At 48.8% G+C, this 19,074-nt stretch overlaps 1 protein-coding gene across 1 annotated transcript in view; it reads left to right on the forward strand.

The window, feature by feature from the left end:
- The window catches only part of ALOX5 (arachidonate 5-lipoxygenase), a 65,518-nt gene extending 47,145 nt beyond the window's left edge, over positions 1-18,373 (forward strand). Inside the window, exons 8-14 of the mRNA XM_017862228.1 lie at positions 12,696-12,899; positions 13,616-13,702; positions 15,309-15,487; positions 15,686-15,807; positions 15,997-16,097; positions 16,385-16,555; positions 17,764-18,373. Coding sequence (XP_017717717.1) covers positions 12,696-12,899; positions 13,616-13,702; positions 15,309-15,487; positions 15,686-15,807; positions 15,997-16,097; positions 16,385-16,555; positions 17,764-17,943 — 1,044 coding nt within the window. The 3' untranslated portion in view covers positions 17,944-18,373. The remainder of the gene's footprint in view (positions 1-12,695; positions 12,900-13,615; positions 13,703-15,308; positions 15,488-15,685; positions 15,808-15,996; positions 16,098-16,384; positions 16,556-17,763) is intronic.
- Positions 18,374-19,074: the final 701 nt, after the last annotated feature.

The following is a 19,074-nucleotide window of genomic DNA, read 5'->3' on the forward strand; positions in this document are numbered from 1 at the left end:
TTCCTTGAGCTGCTGTGAGCTCCACCCAGTTCGAGCTTCCCAGCAGCTTTGTTTACCTACTTAAGCCTCAGCAATGGCGGGCACCCCTCCCCCAGCCTCGCTGCTGCCTTGCGGTTAGATCGCCGCAGACTGCTGTGTTAACAATGAGGGAGGCTCCGTGGGTGTGGGACCCTCCCTGCCAGGTGAGGGATATGTTCTTCTGGTGTGCCCATTGCTTAAAGCGCGGTATTGGGGTGGGAGTTACCCGATTTTCCAGGTGTTGTGTGTCTCAGTTCCCCTGGCTAGGAAAAGGGATTCCCTTCCCCCTTGCACTTCCCAGGTGAGGCGATGCCTCGCCCTGCTTCAGCTCTCGCTGGTCAGGCTGCAGCAGCTGACCAGCACCGATTGTCCGGCACTCCCTAGTGAGATGACCCCAGTACCTCAGTTGAAAATGCAGAAATCACCGGTCTTCTGTGTCGCTCACGCTGGGAGTTGGAGACTGGAGCTGTTCCTATTCGGCCATCTTGCTCCGCCCCCAGGAAGCTATGTCTTGAAAGACACTAGGGCTTCCTGCCGGCCCTGAGGTGGGCTGTCCATAGGGGCGGAGAGGGCTGTACTCCCCAAGGCACACTTGAGAAGCCCCTGGCCAGTGGAGGCACACTGTGGAGGACCTGTGCTGGGATGATATTCTTCACTCTCCACCCAGTGCCCTGACCAAGGGCCCCCAGTCAAGGTGCTGCCAGGAGCCAGGCAGGTGAAGCTGTGGCCTGAGCTGGAGACCAAAACCACTGAGGGGCACCGTGGGTGCTGGGGTCAGGAACCAGGCCAGTCCTGGTATGCCACCTTTGATAATGATGTGAGTTTTTACGTCCACCTGAGATGAGGGAGGAGGAAGAGGGAGACCCTGGATGACAGGCACGTGGGCACAGGGCTTTGTCTCCACCTGTTCCTGGCACCAGCCTGCTGCCAGTCTGGGAGCTGGTGTGCAGACAGCACGGACCAAGGCCAGGACTGGACTGGGCATAGGTCCCTGGGGGTAGGAAGGAACTGCACAGAGGATGCCGTGGGAGACTGGCAGATGAGCATTCAGCAAATAATGTCCATGAACTGGACCTTGGGAGCTGTGGACACAATAGCAGCTGGATAGGTCAGGCACCAGCCACATGCCAAGGCTATCCTACGGGTTAACCTGCACAGTCCACCATCCCTCACCCTCGATTCTAAATCTAAAGAACCTGAAAATTGCTGCATGTTTCAAAACTGTGCAGCAAATTCATTGTTTGTGAACAAACCTTCTTTGAAGCAATAGGTGAGGTTATTTAGAGCCTTTTCCCCATTCAATGTGATATGCATGTGGATCACTGCAGAAATACTGCTCTGTTTGATTGTAAAATAGTATGTTGCCCTAGACCTGGGGTGGGAGGGTGTATGGCACATAATGAAGTATACCCACTGCTAAAATCCTAAAAATTCTGGATTCTGAAGCACATTTAACCACTGGGGTTTTAGATAACCTCTCTTTATTTGTGTCATCATCACCACAACCCTCCCAGGTAGTGGGCTTTATTGATGTTGATCATTTTACCCAGATAAGGAAACTGAGGCACAGGTGCCCACTGCCAGCCACAGAGCTAGGATTCAAGCCAGGTCATCTGACTCTCTAGATTCCAGGCTCCCCACGGTCTCCTAGGGGCATGTGCCCTCAGAGGAGCTTCCCATCTGTTACCAGAGAGAAGCCCTGTGCCAAAGAAACTGAAGCAGTAGGTAAAGGGACAGGTGACCTAAAAGAAGATGAAATTTCTGCAAGATCCCCAGAGATCCCAGGTACCACCAATGGTACCTTCAAAAGCTTGGCTCAGAGACCTCTTGGAGCAGCCTGGAGTCAGGGGCCTAGCTTAAATTCCAGCTCAGCCACTTGCTGACAGGCAGTGGGACCTTGAGAAAGCCACAGACTGTTCCTGGGTCTCTTTCTTCTTCTGAAAATGGAAACTTCGCAAACTATAAAGACCCAAGCAAATAAAAGTCAGAGGATAGTAACTCCAAGATCTAGTTCTTTGAAAGGTCCAAAAAATAATAATAATAACCTCCTCATGAGGCTGACGGAAAAAAAGAGAGAGAAAAATAAAACATATTCAAGATTCGGAATAAAAAAGGAGTCATAAAAAGAGTAATTATATTGTCATGAGCCATGGTGGTGCACAAGTGTAGTCCCAGCTACGTGGGAGGCTGAGGCAGGAGGCTCACTTGAGGCTGTAGTGTGCTATGATCACACCTGTGAATAGCCATGGCACTCTAGCCTGAGCAACATAGCAAAACCCCGTCTCTTAAAAAAGAGTAATGATTATGTATTTTTTTAATGAGAGTAATATGGCAACACATTTGAAAAACTAGAGGAAATGGATTAAAAACCTAGGAAAAGATAAATTAGAAGAAATTGTAGAAAATAGGCCAATTTCCATATAATGATTGGAAACAGACCCACATGGCGAGCAGCTGAGTCTCACCCAGCTACTAAACAGCCAACATTTCCAGGGCTCTTTATTAGCCCCAAATTGATCCTATAAAGCTGGCGTAAGCTTAGTTCTGAAACTGGACACAGGCAGACTTCAAAAGAAGGCTGAAGACCAATCTAAGTATTAAATAAAGATTGAAGAGAGGCCGGGCGCGGTGGCTCAAGCCTGTAATCCTAGCACTTTGGGAGGCCGAGATGGGTGGATCACGAGGTCAGGAGATCGAGACCATCCTGGCTAACACGGTGAAACCCCGTCTCTACTAAAAAATACAAAAAACTAGCCGGGCGAGGTGGCGGGCGCCTGTAGTCCCAGCTACTCGGGAGGCTGAGGCAGGAAAATGGCGTAAACCCGGGAGGCAGAGCTTGCAGTGAGCTGAGATCTGGCCACTGCACTCCAGCCTGGGCGACAGAGCGAGACTCCGTCTCAAAAAAAAAAAAAAAAAACAAGATTGAAGAGAAATCTAAGGGTGATATTAGCAAAGTGAGTGCAGCAGTGTATTAAATGACTATATGTAATAACCAAGCAGGGCTTATTCCAGATATTTCAATATCAAGAGAGCTACCACCATAATTTATTTTACCAATAAGGATAAAGTTTATGATTATATCAATTCACACTAAAGGTGAATTTAATAACATTTAATAGCCACATGGCCGGGCGCGGTGGCTCAAGCCTGTAATCCCAGCACTTTGGGAGGCCGAGACGGGTGGATCACGAGGTCAGGAGATCGAGACCATCCTGGCTAACATGGTGAAACCCCGTCTCTACTAAAATACAAAAAACTAGCCGGGCGAGGTGGCGGGCGCCTGTAGTCCCAGCTACTTCGGAGGCTGGGGCAGGAGAATGGCGTAAACCCAGGAGGCGGAGCTTGCAGTGAGCTGAGGTCCGGCCACTGCACTCCAGCCCGGGCGACAGAGCAAGACTCCGTCTCAAAAAAAAAAAAAAAAAAAAATAGCCACAACAAATAAAAATTAATAGGAGGAACCTTACTTTATATGATAAAGATAGCTAACATCAAAAAGGTGCAACTCTAATGCCATTTCCATTAAAATAATAAATAAGAATGCTGATATCGCTGTTTTTATTTGACATTATTTTAGAGGTCATACCACGTGATAAAACAGGAAAACAATCAATAAACATATTGTCAAAGAACAGGCAACATTATCCTTTCTGGTAATGCTATGGTAGACCTAGAAAACATAAGAGATTCTAATTTTTTTAAAAGCTACTAGATTAATAAGTTCATTTGGCAAAGAGTTTAGATAAATATATTTCTCAAAAAAAAAATAGCTTTCTCCATACCAACAATAAAATATAACATCCATATAAGGAAAAACTATGAAGTTATTATTATTATTATTATTATTGTTTTGAGATGGAGTCTCGCTCTGTCACCCAGGTTGGAGTGCAGTGGCATGATCTCGGCTCACTGCAACCTCTGCCTCCCGGGTTCAAGCAATGATCCTGCCTCAGTCTCCCAAGTAGCAGGGATTACCATGCCCAGCTAATTTTTTGTATTTTTAGTAGAAACAGTGTTTCACCATGTTGGCCAGGCTGGTCTGGAACTCCTGACCTTGTGATTCACCTGCCTCAGCCTCCCAAAGTGTTGGGATTACAGGTGTGAGCTACCGCACCTGGCCAACTATGAAGTTATTTTAAAGGATATACAATGAACTCTTAACAGTGATTTGATATTGGGGAGGAAACTGTATATCATAATAATGTCAGTTCTACCAAATTCTATTATAAAAACTTAATGCACTTTCAAGTAAAATTTCAGCCAGAATTTTTTATCTTTCTTGGTGGAGGTGTGGTGGTGAAGAGGAACTAAAAAGGAGAGAAAACAATTTAAAAATTGAAAGATTCATGTGGAAAAGAAATCTGGCATAGTCAAAATTTTTTGAAAAAAATAAAACCACATAGAGAGGCAGGACAACCAAGTCTAAAAAAAAAAAAAAGAAAAGAAAAGAAAATTTAATAGAAAAAATTAGGTATGGTGGTGCATACCTGTAATCCCAACTGCTCAGGAGGCTGAGGTGGGAAGATGGCTTGAGTCCAGGAGTTCAGGCTGCAGTGAGCCATGAAAGCTCCACTGCACTCCACACTGGGCAACAGAGTTGACACCCTGCCTTTAAAAAAAAAAAAACAAAAAGAAAAGAAAACACAGAGGGAACACTTTCCTTGCTGGATTTGTAAGGTTACTGTTAAGCTGTGCTTGAAAACAGAGAGAACTGGGGGACAGTATAGAGTAAGATCCAGAAATAGACTCCCCTACAGAGGAATTTAATGTATCACAATGGAGGTTTTTCAACTCAGTGAAAAGGGAATATTATTTTAATGGTGCTATCACAATTTGCATAAGAAGAAAATTAAGTTGGACTACTCTGTCATGCCATTTACAAAAATAAATCTCATCATGTAGAGTTGCTTAGAAGAAAAGAAAAAAAATTCAGATGAAATAAAAATTAAAATGAAAAAAGTAAATGAATTTAGAAAAACTATGCGGAGACTCAGAAGACTTTTAGAAGGAAAAGGAAACCAAGAAGTTAGAAGGGGAAAGCTAAGCATGTTTGATTGTGTAATGTTTTAAAACTTGAATGATAAAATAAACCATAAACAAAGCCAAAAAGCAAAATAGAGATTGGGGGAATAACTGTAACAGAAGTGACAGCTAAGAAATGCCTATCTATGACATACAATTAGCTCCTTTACATTGACAGGAAAATACAAATACTCCAGTGGAAAAATGATCAGAGAATATGGATAGGCAATTCACAAAAGAAGAAATGTAAATGGGCAACCAGCATATGGAAAAACTCCTAATTCACCTGTAGTTAGGGAAATGCAAATGAAAGTTAACAATAAGATATCATTTCTAACCTGTCTGGTTGGAAAAACAAAGGGGTAACTCCCAAACACCAGCAAGGATAGAGCCCCATGCACTGCCCATGAATTGTTGCAGCCTGGCAGTGTTCATGGGATAACTGGTGGGCCTGGGCAGCCCAAGGTCAGAGCTTGGGCCAGTACCGGAACAGATCCCACAGTACCTGCTGTACCAGGTGCACATTGGAGTGGGTGGTCAGAGGATCCTGGGGTTGGGGCTGTCGTGGTGAGGACAGTTGTGTTGCCGAGCTGGACTGGGGTCTGCTTGCCCAGTGCAGCAAAACAAAACACTGAGATTGGGATAGAATCTGGAACACAAGGCATTTATTGCGGGGACCAAAAAAGGAGAATTGGGCAACTTCCTCTTAAGACTGGAACTCCCTGATGGCTTGCAGGTAAGCGTTTTTAAAGGCGGGGTAAATTTCAGGAAAGCAGAAGTTAACAGACAAAATCATTAATCAATACATGGAGGGCACACATTGGATTTAGCCTAAAAGGGCAAGATATCTTGAAGTGGGGTGGGCTTCCAGGTCATAGGTAGATTCAAAAATTTGTTGTTTTGCGGTTGGTTAAGGAAGAGAAGTTTTGTTTAAAATTTTGAGTTACCAGAAAGGAACGTTAGCTGTGGCTTGTAGGCGGGACTTCCCCCAGGCCCCCCAGGAAGAAATTTAGAACAAAGAGCCGCGCTCAGAGTTCAGGCCTCAGCTCCCTCTTCTCTGAGGTCTCTGTACCAGTGGATCCATTTGGTGGGGGTCTGGGTTTCTGAAAAACAACTCAGAGTCACGAGTTCAGGTGTTCTCTTTAATTTCCAGAGGGAACCAAACACCCCAGGACTCTGGCTTCCTTGGCTGTTTTAGGTTGCTGTTATCCTCTTGCTTGTCAAGTTGCTCATTTACTTCTCAGGGCTAGCTGGGTGCCTGGAATTTCCCTTGAAGGAACTCAGAATTTTCCTTCATTTCTATGCCTTGTTGGGGGGCTGGGGGGCTACAGTGCCCTAAGAGGAGGCCCCTGCTCCATCTCAATTGGAGGGGCACTGGAGGGGACTTTATTGTTTAAGTGTTCTGACAGCCAGTAGCACTGAACAGGTGTGCACCAGCAGAGTGAACCTGTCCGAGGAACAGTAGGGCAGGCAGTGTCTACTCAAAGAAAACACCCCCACACCCCCAAGGCTCAGCCTTCGCTAGCAGCCACCAGCAGAAATGAAAGCACAAATGTGGGTAGCAGCAGGAGCATAGTTTGTGATGGGGGAAAAAAAATTGAAAACAGTCTAACAGCAGAAGAGGATTGAGTGAGTGAGCCCTTCCATGTCCTCACCATAAAACGTTGTAGCATCTTTGAAAGGAATGCTTTAGTTCCCTCCCAGCTGACCTGGAGGGGTCTCCACAATGAGTTAATAAAGTGGAAAAACAAGACACAAAGGACCAATAAAGAATACGTATCTGTCATATACAAATAGCTCCTTCAAACTACTAAGGCAATGGGCATGGTCTGACTTATGTAAAATGAATGCAAGGATGCAGCAGGCCTACTGTGCCGGCATGGGAACACACGGACGTGGTGTCACCAGGTAGGAACATGGTAATGACCCAGTGGGGGACAGGTGAGCAAAACAAAGAGACAGATACTGATTATAATCATATTCAGTTGATGGAAAATTGGACAGATAAAAGTGCACACATGCAAAGACCTATGAAAGGAGGCTCCCCAGAATTTAGTGGTTATCACTGGGGGCTGGAAGATGAGATGATGTTTTCTTTCTTTCTCAGGCTCTCCTGTCATGACTCGAATTTCTTTTTATAATAAGCACATATTCTTTTCTAATCAGAAATGTAAAGCTACTTCCTTACCCAAAAAAACAAATTTAAGAAACACAAATTGCTCAGAGCAAGTTCTGGCATCCCATGGCAGGCCAAGACCCTGGACAGGAGTGGGAGGATGTGAAGGATGGGTTTGGGAAGGGCCAGCTCAGTAGTACAAGAGCTCAAGGGGATGGGCAGGTGAGGCCTGGCCAGGCCAGGAGGTGAAGAGGCAGAAGGCAGAGTGATGGGCTGAAATAGGCAGAGCACTGGGCCCATCCTCATTCAGCTCTTCTTTTACTGGTCAGAACAGTTTTATATATATAATAAATGTATAATATTATTATAATAATATATATATAATAAATATATATATATAAACAATTTTTGATATAATAAAAAATAATTAGATACAGAAGAGTTGCATGATGCTGGGGTTTAGGCTTCTATTGAACCCATCACTCAAATACTGAGAATAGTACCCAATACCTAGTTTTTCAACCCTTTCCTCCCTCCTTCCCTCCCTCCCCTTCTTGGAGTCCACAGTGTCTTCTTTTCCCACTTTTATGTCCATGTGTAGGCAATGCTTAGCTCCCACTTGTAAATAAGAACATGCAGTATTCGATTTTCTGTTTCTGGGTTAATTCACTTAGGATTATGGCCTAAGTGCCAACCCTAAACTGCACCGATGTTGCTGCAAAGGACATGATTTCATTCCTTTTATGGCTATGTTGTATTCCATGGAGTACATGTACCACATTTTCTTTATCCGGTGCCACTATCGATGGGCACCTAGGTTGATTACATGATTTTGATACTGTGAACAGTGCTGCAGTAAACATACGTGTGCATGTGTCCTTTTGGTAAAACAGTTTCTTTTCCTTTGGGTAGGTACACAGTAATGGGGTTGCTGGGTCGAATGGTAATTCTATTTGCAGTTCTTTGCAAAATCTCCAAACTGCTTTCTACGGGGATGGAAGTAATTTACACTGCCACCTACAGTATGTAAGCATTCCCTTTTATCTGTATCCTGCTAACATCTATCCTTTTTTTACTTTTTAATAATAGCCATTCTGACTGGTATCTCTTTGTGGTTTTAATTTGCATTTCTCTGATGATTAGTGATGTTAAGCATTTTTTCATGTGTTTGTTGGCCACTTGTATGTCTTCTTTTGAGAAGTGTCTGCTCCTGTCCTTTGCCCACTTTTTAATGGTGGTGTTTTTTCCTAAACTCCTTATAGATTCTGGGTATTAGTCATTTGTAGATGCATAGTTTGCAAATATTTTCTCCCATTCTGTAGGTTGTCTGTTTACTCTGTTGATAGTTTTTTTTTTCTGTGCAGAAGCTCTTTAATTTGATTAAGTCTCATTTGTCAATTTGTGTTTTTGTTGCATATGCCTTTGAGGTCTAGTCATAAATTCTTTGCCTAGGAAATGTCCATAAGAATTTTTCCTAGGTTTTCTTCTAGAATTTTAAAGTTTGAGATCTTACATTTAAGTCTGTAATCCATCTAGAGGTAAATTTTGTATATGGTGGGAGGAAGGGACCCAGTGTCATTCTTCTGCATATAGGTAGCCAGTTTTTCCAACACCATTTATTGAATAGGATGTCCTTTCCTTATTGTTTACTTTTGTTGATTATGTCAAAAATCAGTTGGTTGCAGGTACATGGCTATATTTCTGGGTTCTCTGTTCTGTTCCATTGATCTGTGTGCCTATTTTTGGCACACAGTATACCATACTGTTTTGGTTATTATAGTCTTGTAGTATAGTTTGAAGTCAGGTAATGTGATGCCTCTAGCTTTGTTTTTTTGCCTAGGATTGTTTTGGCTATTCAGGCTATTTTTTGGTTCCATGTGAATTTTAGGATTTTTTTCTAATTCTGTGAAAAATGATGTTGATAATTTGATAGGAATTGCATTGTATCTGTAGATTGCTTTGGGCAGTATGGCCATTTTAATGATATTGGTTCCTCCAACCCATTAGCATGGGATGTTTTTCCATTTTTTTTGTGTCATCTATGATTTCTTTCATCAGTGTTTTATGGTTCTCTTTGTAGAACTCTTTCACCTTCTTGGTTGGATGTATTCTTTGGTATTTTATTTTTGTGTGTAGGGGACTATTGTAACTGAGATCACATTCCTGGTATGGTTCTCAGCCTGAACATTGTTGGTGCATAGAAATGCTACTGATTTTTAGGCCAGGCACGGTGGCTCATGCCTGTAATCCCAGTACTTTGGGATGCCGAGGTGGGCAGATCACCTGAGGTCAGGAGTTCGAGACCAGCCTGGCCAACACAGTGAAACCCCATCTCTACTGAAAATACAAAAATTAGCCAGGTGTGGTAGCACATGCCCATAATCCCAGCTACCCAGGAGTCTGAGGCAGGAGAATTGCTTGAACCTGGGAGGTAGAGGTTGCAGAGAGCTGAGATTGCACCACTGCACTCCAGCCTGGGTGATAGAATGAGACTCTGTCTCAAATAAAAGAAACGCTACTGATTTTGTACATTGATTTTGTATCTTAAGTGTAGAAAGTCAAAAGGTTTTTTTAAGGTTTTTTTTGTCAAAGAATAAATTATAAGTGTAAGAAATAATTGTTTTTTCTAAAGACTAACTTTTTTTAAGCCTTTTTGCTTTGTGCTAATAACTTTTTATTAAGCCCTATCATATATAGCTGTGAGATATAAGGGAATGAGTACATTCTATGTCCTTGTACTTTAATCAAGATATTTGCGCTGGACGTGCTCACAGGCATGTCCCAGTTTGCAGCCTATGCCCCTTCCTTATTTGGGAATGTTACTACTTTTCTAAGTCCTTTCATAAGCAACTTCCTCTTTTCCTTTGTCTTTCCATTGCTTTTACCTGTTTAGAAAAGTTTTAAGTTATTAGCCAGTCGAGTTTTAGTTTAGATTGTGAGGTCTGGCTCCAGCCAGTGGAGACAGGACACAGTAGCAGGGACAAGCTGTGTAAGGAATAAAAATTGCTTCTCTCCATTATTCAGGTGTGCTCTCGCCGTTGTTTCATCTACGAGGAGCACCCTTTCTGCAGAAAGTGAAATTGCCTTGCTAAAAAAAACTTTTTGTCTAAATGCTGATTTTTCCTTGCAGTACCAAGGAACAAGCATTCTGTTTCTCACAAGCATTTTACTTATAACACTGAGACTTTACTGAAGTTGTTTATCAAATCTAGGAGTCTTTTGGAGGAATCTTCAGGGTTTTCTAGGTGTAGAATCACCATGGATGAACAAAGATAATTTGACTTCCTTTTTTTTTTTTTTTTTTGGTTTGGATGCCTTTTATTTCTTTCTCTTGCCTAATCACTCTGAATAGGACTTCCAGTACTCTATTAATAGGAGGGGTGAGAGTGGACATTCTTGCATTGTTCCAGTTTTAGGGGAATGCTTTCAGTTTTGCCTGTTAAATATCATGTTGCCAGCTCAGCTCTTTACCTACTGTGTGACTTGGGAGAGTTGCTTAACCAGCTGGAGCCTCAATTTCCCCCATGTAAAATGGGTACAGCAAGGAATACCTGCCTTACAGGGTCAAAGTAAGGATTAAGTGAGATAGTATGCGTAAAGCCCCTAGTACACCACAGGGGGCTCCTTAGCCCCAGAGGATATCAGGAACATGTCAGTGTCCCAGAGCCATCAGGAACATGTCAGAGCACGTGAGAACATGTCAGAGAGTGTCTCAGAGCATGCCAGGCAGCCCAGCACTCTAGGGCACAGATCAGGTATCAGTGGCCCAGGCAGCTCATGTAAATGGGTGTGGCAGTGGGGACCATGACAGCTGGGACTGTAGAAAAGGGACAAGAGTGTAGTTCTGTGAGAACATGTGCAGAGTTCTGAGACCTTCTAATTTTTCAGGAAAACCAGGTCATTCAAATTTTTATGTGGAATTGTCTGGTATTTAAAAGCAGTCAACTAATCTCATGTGTAAACAGACAGGCACGCCTAGTGTGCAAGTCACACTCTGCTGTCCCTCCTCCCTCCCCCTTCCTTGGTCCTCAGGGAGTTCTGGGGCTGCTGGGGTCTCTCTGACCAGGGTAGAGTCACTGACCACCAGGGCTCTGGAGCATTTGGGATTTGGCTCATCTAAACCAAGACCTGCTGCAAGTACAAAGTTCACACTTGATTTTTAAGACTTAGAATAAGGAGGTGGGGAATGTGAAATATCTCATTTAATAGTTTTAGATTGGTTTCATGTTGAAGTGATAATATTCTGGATATATTGGGTAAAATAAAATTGTATTAACCTGCATTTCACCTCTTTCCTTTTACTTTTATTAATATGGCTTCCTGAATACATACAATTCCATGTGTGGGTAGCATTATATGTCTATTGGACAGCACTATTTTCGAGGGAGAGATGCCCAAGGACCCCACTTTCCACAATACTTATAGCAAGTGACACAGCTGTGTGCTCTGGGACAGTTCTCCCTCCCCAGCCATGGCCATTGTGCTTTCCCAGCACCTAAAGTCTGGCCACGCCCCTTCCTGGTCACTCTTGGCTGGAGCCCTGCCACCCCCCTCATTCATTCTGTCAATCCATCCAATACCTCATGTCTTCATCTAAAAATGGGCAATGCCAGCACCTGCTTCAGGCTCCTGTGAGAGCTCACTGTCAGGTGCTGAGGCTGTGCTGGGCTTTCAGTAAGGGGGCGACGCCTGGGACTGCTGGCGTGGAGGGACCTGGGGCTGGGTGCCAGGGTGGGGGCGGGAAGGTGAAGCTGTGTGTGCAGAGGCATCAGCAAACCAGGTCACCACAGAGCTTGGGGATTTTATTTTCTGGCATTAAGAGGTGATGGAGGAGGCAGTTAACGTGACATGATTTGCATTTTGGAAAAGAAAAAACTCACCTTGTCCCAGTGTGGAGTGGAAACTGGAAAGGGAAGACAGGCCCAGCCTCTGCTACAGGAGGCGCCTGGGCACAGGTCTGGGCTCCAGGCAGAGTTCAAGCTGCAGACCCTGATCTGGGAGGCTCAGCACCAGGAAGGCCCAAGCCTTTGGACAGGACGAGCTGATTTAGGGCAAGAAAAGAAGACAGGAGCACCAGGGCAGACCCTGGGGAGCACTAGCATTTCAGGGAAGAGGAGAGGGAGGAAAGTATGGGAGATCAATGAGAGGCAGTAGAAGAGGGAGCAGGGCGAGGAGGGAAGGGGGGCAGGGATCCCCTCCGCTGCTGGGCCCTCTGCCTGCCCACTCCTTCCATGCTGCCAGCCCCTGAGGCTATTCCCACAGTAACTGTGAGCCTTAGGGATCACTGTCCCCACATGACAGATGCTGAAGCCGGAGCTTAGAAAGCCCAGTGTGTCATCCAGAGTCATGCAGGTTGTAAGTAATATGGCTGGGACAGGAAACATCACCCCAGGGCCCTTTTACCCCCTCCAAGCTCTTCTGATTCCAAAGTCACTGTTAAAGAAATTCAGATACTTCTGGAACTTCCCAAGAGGCGAAGTTCTCCAACAACTATAATCTGAAGTGAAATACAGCAGTGTGTTTCCTTTCCCCAATGTATCAGCTCAACCAAATCCCGGGAGATGAGAACCCTATTTTCCTCCCTTCGGATGCAAAATACGACTGGCTTTTGGCCAAAATCTGGGTGCGTTCCAGTGACTTCCATGTCCACCAGACCATCACCCACCTTCTGCGAACACATCTGGTGTCTGAGGTTTTTGGCATTGCGATGTACCGCCAGCTGCCTGCCGTGCACCCCATTTTCAAGGTACAGCCAGCTGCTGCCCCACCTGCTATGGGAGGGCATCTGAGATGTGGAGTGGGAGGGATCGCTGACATCCCACAGGGGGACCTGTGGCTGGGAGTGGGTGGCAGAAAGGGACCCCTGGAGAGATGTTCTCAGAGTCAGTAATGTCCCCAAAGGAAGAAAACAGCTGGGAGCCTGCTGTTTCCCAGGACACGAGGCCAGGGTGTGGGCCTGACACAGGCACCTCGCTGGCCAGCCAGTAGAGTTGTAAAAGGCAAATGAGTTCACGGTGATCCTCGGCTGGTGCTGATGGCCGCCCCTGCCATCACTCTCCTTCCCTGTTCCCGGATCTTACAAGCACTGGCTGTCGGGGTGACTGCAGGCTAAAAGTACTCCTGTGTGCCTCAGTTTCCTCACCAGTAAAACAGGTCAAATAGTACAGCTGCCTTACAGAATGATGGTCAGGATTAAGACAGTGAACTCAGGGAGCAAAGAGGTAAGCATTGTACAAGTGCTGGCCAGGACCATCTGAATCATTATCATGCTTAGTAAGCATCAGAGGCGTGCAGGCTTCCAGCACTTACTCAGCAGAAAGATCAGCAGCACCCAGCCTTCACTTCCTCCCTGCAGCCAGCATCATCCTGTAGGGCAGTCCTGGGTGGGGGAGCTGCAGGTCCCTGGGGCACCAGGTCACCTGGCTGGGCCCCCTCTGAGGCCTCCTCCTCTCCCCTCCCCAGCTGCTGGTGGCACACGTGAGATTCACCATCGCTATCAACACCAAGGCCCGTGAGCAGCTCATCTGTGAGTGTGGCCTCTTTGACAAGGTGGGTGCCCTCCTACCCTACTTGTTGCCTGGAAGAGCCCAGCCTGGCCACCTTCACTCCCTATTTGAGATCTAGACGCCCTTTCAGGAGGCCTGGAAGGGTGAAAGCTGGAGTTTGCTCAGAGCACTGGGTCCAGCATCCTCCTAATGTCTCCAGCCCCTGCCACTCAGCCAGGAGCACGCCTCCAGGTGCACCACCAGCTCTTCCTTCTCACTGATGGCTCCCGGTCCCCTCCTCCCACTCCTCCCCTCTCCCAGCCTCTGGGACCTGGGTGTAGAACCCCCTCTGGAAGACACTCCTTATGGCCCCCTGACCTCCTACACACCAGGAACCTGTGTCTGCCTCTTAATCTGCCGCACCCCTGCCACCCTGACCCGGACCTCCCCAGCACTCTGCTTCCCGGGTCGCAACCCTCCCAACCCACTGTCTCCTGCATCAGGGCCTCCAGGCCCTGCCCAACCCTCGCATCCCTCAGACAGCACCCCACCTCGTTTTGAGTCCCCTGTAGCCTTACCAAGCTTGGACTCTCACATGGGCCCTTGCCCCAACCTTCCTCCTTTCCCCAGCCCATTAGTGACCAGGCCAGAGACCACTGAAGTTGAAACACTGTTTGGGTTGCAAATGACAAAACCCAACTCAAACCAGCTGCAGCTGGACAAGACATGTCTTATCTCAAATACCTGGACACAGTAGAGGGGCCAGGGCCTCAGCCAGAAATGGATCCAGGGACTCAAGCAATGCCCCAGGGAATAGGCACATTGGCTCCCTCTTTCACTTTCACCTGTGTTGGCATCACACTCTCCTGCTGCAGACAGGCCCCCATGGGAGAGGGCACAGGACCTCATCATAGTAGCTCTACCTCAGGTTCCCATGTGGCCATTATCTCCTGGCCGCATCCAAACAGAAAGTGCTGGGGGGAAGCTCTGGTTGGTCCTGCTTGGGCTGAATGCCTACCATGGACCAGTCTCTGGCACCCCAACACCCAAGTCCATCTTCAAACCTTCTGTGGCACCGACAGCCCAGCCCCCTGGGTGTATTTGCATGTGTGTGTGCATGTGTACACATGTATGCACAGTCAGCTTGTGAGGTGTCTGGCATCGGTCAGCAACACGGGATCAGACCAGGAATCCCTCCTTGTGGGTCTCTCCAGCCCTCACCTTGAGCACACACACGCCCTCAACAGAGTTGCATGGGGCCTGGAAAACTTAAGGGTCACTGAGAGGGGGGGGGGGGGCAATGACTGAGGGTCCTGTGCTCAGCACTAGAGCAGACTTCACAGCCCAGGCCCGCTGGTACTGGGGTCCCCCACACACCTGCCCACGCCTGCTGCCCTCCTGTGGCTGGGAGCGCACCCTTCCCTCCTGCGCTCTGCAGCCCCACGGTTCAGTCCCTTGCATTGGATTGGGCGGGAGGCTCCTCCCTGTCACCTCTCCACCCGCTGCCCTTGTCATTCTCTGCATTAAACATCCCTCCCCCATCTCACAGGACAAGGGTTTGCCCCTCTGCCTGCCTGGCCTCCTCATCTCCCTGGCACATTTCCTCAGGGATGGGTCTGGACAGCTGTGGGAGGAGCCACCCGCTCAGGGCACTCTACCTCCCACTCCAGGCCAACGCCACAGGGGGCGGTGGGCACGTGCAGATGGTGCAGAGGGCCATGAAGGACCTGACCTACGCCTCCCTGTGCTTTCCCGAGGCCATCAAGGCCCGGGGCATGGAGAGTAAAGAGGACATCCCCTACTACTTCTACCGAGACGACGGGCTCCTGGTGTGGGAAGCCATTAGGATGTGAGCGCCCGCGGGGCGGTGGTCCTGGGGGAGGAGCCAGGCCCCCTGCCTGTCTACCTGGGGCGGGCCTGGCCACCGGCGGCTGGCGCTGAATGGGGAAGGGGTGGAGGGTGCCCAGCGTCCGTGAGGGGGTTGCCGCCGGGCACCGCTCCGCAGACCTGGCTGGGTCGCCCACCCTGGCTGCGCCTCCTGAGCCAGGTTCACGGCCGAGGTGGTGGGCATCTACTACGAGAGCGACCAGGTGGTGGAGGAGGACCTGGAGCTGCAGGACTTCCTGAACGACGTCTACGTGTACGGCATGCGGGGCCGCAAGTCCTCAGGTAGGGACTCAGGAACGTCTCCGGACCGGCTCCCCCGCAGTCGGCAGCGCGGGCGCAGCCGCCGCCCCTCCGGGGTGTCCTGCCCAGCGGGCCCTCCGGCGTCGGGGCAGGGAGACCGGGCACGGGGTGGGCGCCGGGCCCTGGGGTCCCCAGGGACTGGGCCTCAACCCGCCGGTGGTTCCGCCCTAGGCTTCCCCAAGTCGGTCAAGAGCCGGGAGCAGCTGTCGGAGTACCTGACCGTGGTGATCTTCACCGCCTCCGCCCAGCACGCCGCGGTCAACTTCGGCCAGGTAGGCGGGGCCCGGCCCGCTGGGCAGAGCTCCCTCCCCAAGGCCGCTGCCTCCTCCCTCGCCCCAGCTCTGCACGGGTACCGCACCCTCGGGCAGCCTCGGGGTCTGGCATGGGACTTGCAGGATGGATTCTGCCCGCGCAGCCGAGGGCGCTGGCCGCGGGGAAAGAGGATGGATGGACTGAAGGGCCCGCTGGAGTTGGGGGGCACAGAGAGGACGGGGCCCAGGGGGCAGCTGGGCAGCAGGGCTTCGGGGGTGCCCACGCTCGCTGGCGGTCATCTCCTCAGTACGACTGGTGCTCCTGGATCCCCAATGCGCCCCCAACCATGCGAGCCCCGCCGCCGACTGCCAAGGGCGTGGTGACCATTGAGCAGATCGTGGACACACTGCCCGACCGCGGCCGCTCCTGCTGGCATCTGGGTGCAGTGTGGGCGCTGAGCCAGTTCCAGGAAAACGAGGTGAGGCTGGGCAGGGTGGGGCACAGACCCAGGTCACCCCAGGTTAACCGGTTCCTCAGCCTCAGGGCTTTGTGACTCTGGCCTCAAGGCTCACTTAGAGCCAGGAATCCTGACTTCCAAGGCTGGAAGGGCCCAGAGGGCTGCAGCTGCTACCAGGTCTCCCGGCCTGAGCCTGGACAGAGCTCAGGGTGGGCACGGCAGGAGAGCACACAGCCCAGGCTCTGCTCACTGTCACCAGAGGGTCGTGTGTGACACCTCCTCCCCCCAGCTATTGACAAAGCTCTTGCACATATGTTTTTCCCTGGTACTCCAGAAGGAATGACCAAGAGTTTCCTGGGTTCCTTCAGGACATGTGCATCTCATTTAACCTAACAACTGAATCTGGTGTGTCTTGGTGGATGCACTCGCTTTGGTACTGCACAGAATGGCCGCTGCAGTCCAACCTGCTCCAGACTGCTGGTCGTCTGAGTTGTTCCCGGCTAATGTGTTGGTCCCTCACTGGACATCCTTGTTTTTGTGCCTTTGCACACGTGTTCAGTATGACCGGACACATTCCTAGCAGACAAATTCCTTGGTCAAAGAATATTGAGACTGAATTGCCCTCCACAGACTAAATCCAAGTCCCATTATCAATAGCCTATGTTTCTTGGACCTGTCCAGCTCAGAAGCTTTGTGATCTTAATCCAATACAGTAGTTTTTTAAAATGATGTCTAGCTCTACCCCGCAGACATCTGTGTGAGCATGCAAATAAGCACAGCACCCCAACAGGGCAGCCACCCCTTCAGGCTCCCTGGCCTGCCTTCTGCCTTCCTGGGCTGGAGAGGCCAGCACTGGCCCCAGCGCCCCTGATGGGAGGTGGGAGTGCTGCGTAGGGGTGGCCCGAGAGAGCAGGATACCATGGCTGCAACCACCAGCACCCTCCAGCTTCATCTGCATCATTTTGTAACCACCTGGTAGCAGGCAGTTATTTTCCCACTTATCCATGAAGCCCAGCTCTGGAGCCTTCCTTAGGGAAGCAGATTGGAGGTGACGACACTTGCCTTCCCAAGGCCCTCTTGTCAGGCAGCAGAGGGTGAATATGGGCAGGTGAATAGATGCTCCCTCCTTCATCTCCCAAAGGGTGGCTGGCCCCTTGGGATGAGACAGGCCTGTCAGTTTACATGGGTAGCAGATTGACCTATGTGTGTATCCATGTCTGGGCCCTCAGCTGTTCCTGGGCATGTACCCAGAAGAGCATTTTATCGAGAAGCCTGTGAAGGAAGCTATGGCCCGATTCCGCAAGAACCTCGAGGCCATTGTCAGCGTGATTGCTGAGCGCAACAAGAAGAAGCAGCTGCCATATTACTACTTGTCTCCAGACCGGATTCCAAACAGTGTGGCCATCTGAGCACACTGCCAGTCTCACTATGGGAAGGCCAGCTGCCCCAGCCAGCCGGACTCCAGCCTGCCTGGCAGGCTGTCTGGCCAGGCCTCTTGGCAGTCACGTCTCTTCTTCCGAGGCTAGTACCTTTCCGTTTATTCTTTGATCTTCAGGGAACCCCATAGATTGATCAAAGTGTAAGCACCATAGGGACCCATTCTACACAGAGCAGGACTGCACAGTGTCCTGTCCACACCCAGCTCAGCATTTCCACACCAAGCAGCAACAGCAAATCATGACCACTGATAGATGTCTGTTCTTGTTGGAGACACTGGATGATTATTTTCTGTTCTATTTGTGCTTAGTCCAATTCCTTGCACATAACAGGTACCCAATTCAATTATTATTGAATGAATTAAGAATTGGTTGCCATAAAAATAAAGCGGTTCATTTAAAACAGGTCTTGTTCCACATGCTATGTTCCAGTCACCCCAAACAGCTCATTGTCATCTCCTACACCAAGAGAAAAAAAAAGCCATAGTCACCGTGATTTTATCAAGGCAAAAGCCTCCCCACCCAAGTCTGGATAGAAGGTGCTTTTTCCCCCAAGCAGTATCTGCTCTCTGTGGAACACATCCCAAATGCCAGCACCTCTGGGAAGGCATCCTTGGTTCCTGTCTCTCCTCCGGATTTGTCAGAACCTCTGTTGTTGCCCTCTCTGTGGTCTCCCTTGGGATTGGAGCCCCTGGAAGGACAGAAAGCCCACTTTATTTATCTCTGTGCCCCAGGGCTGGCATAAGGCACCAGCACTCAGCTGTTCCCTTCTTTTCCTCCTGGCAGGGCACCTAGCTAATGGATATTAGGCATTGTCTTGGGAGCTGGAGGTTTATTTTTTCCTGGGGCAGGGTTCTTAACATGATATAAAAAATAAAAATGGGCAGGGCGCGGTGGCTCACGCCTGTAATCCCAGCACTTTGGGAGGCCAAGGTGGGTGGATCATTTGAGGTCAGAATTCGAGACCAGCCTGGCCAACATGGTGAAACCCCATCTCTACTGAAAATACAAAAATTAGCCGGGCATAGTAGCAGATACCTGTAATCCCAGCTACTCGGGAGGCTGAGGCAGGAAAATTGCTTGAACCTGGGAGACAGAGGTTGC

This window comes from Rhinopithecus bieti, unplaced genomic scaffold (genome assembly GCF_001698545.2).
Source record: "Rhinopithecus bieti isolate Rb0 unplaced genomic scaffold, ASM169854v2 scaffold_64276, whole genome shotgun sequence".
Taxonomy (NCBI): Eukaryota; Metazoa; Chordata; class Mammalia; order Primates; family Cercopithecidae; genus Rhinopithecus; species Rhinopithecus bieti.